The 3,493-nt window shown below is 28.2% G+C and overlaps 1 protein-coding gene across 1 annotated transcript; it reads right to left on the bottom strand.

Annotated features, from left to right (window-relative positions):
- Positions 1–760: 760 nt before the first annotated feature.
- LOC7471884 (uncharacterized) lies at positions 761–1,706 on the bottom strand. The gene has a single exon (XM_024581703.2). The coding sequence runs from the start codon at positions 1,512–1,514 to the stop codon at positions 1,026–1,028; it is 489 nt and encodes a 162-aa protein (XP_024437471.2). The 5' UTR covers positions 1,515–1,706; the 3' UTR covers positions 761–1,025.
- Positions 1,707–3,493: the final 1,787 nt, after the last annotated feature.

Genomic DNA, 3,493 nt, shown 5'->3' with positions numbered 1-3,493 from the left:
AGTGCTTACTGAAGAAATACAGAATTAGTGTAAGATTGTCAACCATTTATCTTTAAGTTTAAGGTCTTTATTGTTCCTATCTTAGATGCAAAGGAATTAAGTCATCTAGCCTTATAGGATTTTAGCATCATGTGGTTTAAGCTTATATTACTTTACTTAGATTTATTTATAATCTTTTAATTTTTCATCAAATAAACTATAAAAAAATCTTGTATTTTTTCTAGGTATGATAAAGGGTTTTGGATTTTACAACAAATATGTCAACTAATAATTTTTTTAGATTAATTTTTTATTAACCCATATTATTTTAATCATGTTAACAATTATGGTTAAATAACTTAAGTGGGAGAACACTCTTCAACAAATGTTTAACTCTAAAAATAACCAAAACCAACTATAAATTTAGCTTAATAGGTAGTATATGTTAGAATTTATAAACCAAAGGTTAAAAATTTAATCATTTGATTAAATCAAAGATTTTACAAAATTTTGAATGACTTTTGTAACAATCTTTTGATTTAAATTTAAAATTTATATTTTTTTTAAATGAAAATTTAAAAATTAAAAATTAAATTAATATGTAAAAGTCATTACAAACCTGACTTAGGCTACGTTTGGGAACGCGGCTGCGGCTGCGTTCCCAAAAATTTTGAAATTTTTTTTTTTACTAGAATTTAATATGGTTTGTATGTTTTGGATCGTTTTGATGTGCTGATGTCAAAAATAATTTTTAAAAAATAAAAAAAATCATTGACATGCATTTTGGCACGAAAATTTATTTGAAAAGCATCCGCAACCACACTGACAAACACGCTCTTAATGTGTTTCACATGTCAAGTTAAGGAAAAAAAAAAACACCAACTAGATCCAGCAATTGCTCAAAGTAAACCAGGGGACTCCCAGATTGAACACTACACATGTCGACGTTTTTAATAAACAAAAATATAAATATAAAATAGTCTTCTCCTCCTCCAAACTGAATTAAAAAGAAAACAATGAATGAAGCAAGAGTACGACTTACCAGCTTATACAGGAATACTCCTATTGTTAGTATTATCTGTTGCTGCTGATGATGAATGTTTGTTTTTATGCCTAATAAAGCAGTAGCAAATGACAGCAGAAGAAACTAACAAACCCAAACCCGTGACCCCACACACCAAACTTGCCACCAACAGCAGGTGCCTCACATGATCATCACCACCGCCTTTACCACCACCACCACCACCACCAACGGTTCTCCACCACGACGTGTCGCTTGAGTTCTTTACTTTGGGCAATGCAACACCAGTTGACGGCGACATCGTATTTCTCGTCGCTGGATTAGATGCTCCAAAGAATTCTTTCATGTCAGGTGGGAATTTCGCCCCTGTTGGTGGCAGGCTCTGGTGATCCAGCCCGTGATCTGATGGTCGTAATTCCCTGGCTTTCGAGTGCTGTATGATGGTGATCGTCATGATGATCGACAGCTGCATGTAGATAGCCGTTACTTTGGTGATTTCTTTTGAAAAAGCCATTTTCAACTGTTCAGGCGATCCTTGTTTGTCTCTCGCTATATCAAAGATAAAACATAGGAGGAGGAGAAGAAAACAACCGTTGATATGCAAGGAAGGATCATCTTCTATCTAGTGTTTGTGTATTTGTCGGTTAGGACTTAGGATAGGATGGTCTTCTCATTTTTCTTGTTCTTGAACTAGTTTGAAGGCATTCGGGTTGCATAAAAAAAATTAACATAACAAAAATACCTAGATATTGAAAAACTATTTAATATTTTTATTAAATTTGATTTTGTGATTCAATCTTGAAATTTCTTGATTTGATTATTTTATCTAATTCGAGTTTAAAATTAAACTATATAAAAATTATACATACGTACATAATTCAATTTACTTTATCCATTCAAATGCTTCTTAGTCGATTCAAATATTTTCTACGTGTTTTAGATAAAAAATGGATTGAAAATATATTTTTAGGTAAATAAAAAGAAAATTCTATTAATTTTTTCGGTCAAACCAGTGACCAAATTCAGTATTAGCAGACGATGTGTCATCTGTTTTTTGCTCCAACTAGCTGGGACAGATAACACGCTGTCCGCCCCATTAAACTTTTTTAAAAAATAAAAGGCCCACTCACAAGCCCTTTCTTTATTAGGTCAGGCACTAGGCCTCATTCCTTTTTTTTCAATTTATTTTTATATTAATGGTTTTTTGTGTATTTTTTTAAAAATAATTTTTAAATTTATGTTTTTATTAATACCCTTTCTATATCATTTTTGGTTTTTTATCATTTGTTGAATACCAATTATTTTTTAATTATATTGGATGTGCTTAATTTATTTATTTTTGGGTTAGTATGATTAATTTTTATTTTTTTAATATATTTTATATAGATTAAATATTTATTTTTTATAATTTTTTTTAATATGTGTAACCTTGAATAATATATTTTTTCCTTTTATTTTATTTAATAAATTTTATGTGTATCAATCTCTATTACAAATTGATTTTCATAAACAAATTCATTAAACATTCATTAGTATATGATCCGTTTTGAGATATTAAATATCTTGATTTATATTTGTATCTTAATTTTTTCATATATTTTTTTATCATTAATTACTCTTTTTTCATTTATTTAAATAATGGTTCATGATTTATTTAATTGAATATGTGCATAAGTTTTTTAATTTACATTTATAATTTTTTATCTAAAAAAACATTTTGATGAATTCTACATGTTCAGGTTTTTTTCATCATATATTGGTGTTTTTAATTTGATCATTATTCTTATGATTTCTTTTTTTCCTAACTCTTTTATAAAAGTTTTATTACTTTTAATTTTACTCTTTAATCCAAGTTGATAGTGCATTGTTTTCTTCTTCTTCTTCTTTTTTAAAATTTTTAATGTGTGTTTGTGTGTGTGTGTGTTTTCTCATTTGTTATCATTGTTTTTTTTCATGTGAATATAATAAATCCAACTTATTTAATTAGTTGGGTTCATAATTCAAATTATTATATTTTCTTACAAAAATCTATTTTGCAATACTAAAATATTTTATTGAAAAAATAATATAGATATACGTAGCAGGGTGGATACCATCTAGTTATTGCATAAGAGCATGTTTAGGATTGTGGTGGTGGTGGCGGTTTAAAATGTTTTTCGCTTAAAAATACATTAAAATATTTTTTTTTATTTTTTAAAAATTCTTTTTATATCAGCAAATCAAAACAATCTAAAACTATAAAAAAATTAATTTTAAATAAAAAAAATTAAATTTTTTAAAAATATGGTGCCGAAACACATCCTAAGTAACGTAATAACGAAGAAACGCGTGAATTGTTGTTGAGGACCGACTACACAAAAAGTCGCCGCCGCTTACTTTGTCTTTAGAATGTATACTTGGCACTCGCACGTGCTTGCTACTGCTGAAGGACTGATAAATATAATAAAGAGCATCAAAGCAAAACGATGCAACAACTACACGACAGCAGTTTTC

Source organism: Populus trichocarpa, chromosome 11, assembly GCF_000002775.5.
Source record: "Populus trichocarpa isolate Nisqually-1 chromosome 11, P.trichocarpa_v4.1, whole genome shotgun sequence".
NCBI lineage: Eukaryota > Viridiplantae > Streptophyta > Magnoliopsida > Malpighiales > Salicaceae > Populus > Populus trichocarpa.
Note: the sequence above shows the minus strand (reverse complement) of the source record. Positions and strands in the feature narration are given on the sequence as shown.

Coding starts and splice junctions, on each gene's coding strand:
- LOC7471884 (XM_024581703.2), bottom strand. CDS start 1,514: ATGGCTTTTTCAAAAGAAATCACCAAAGTAACGGCTATCTACATGCAG.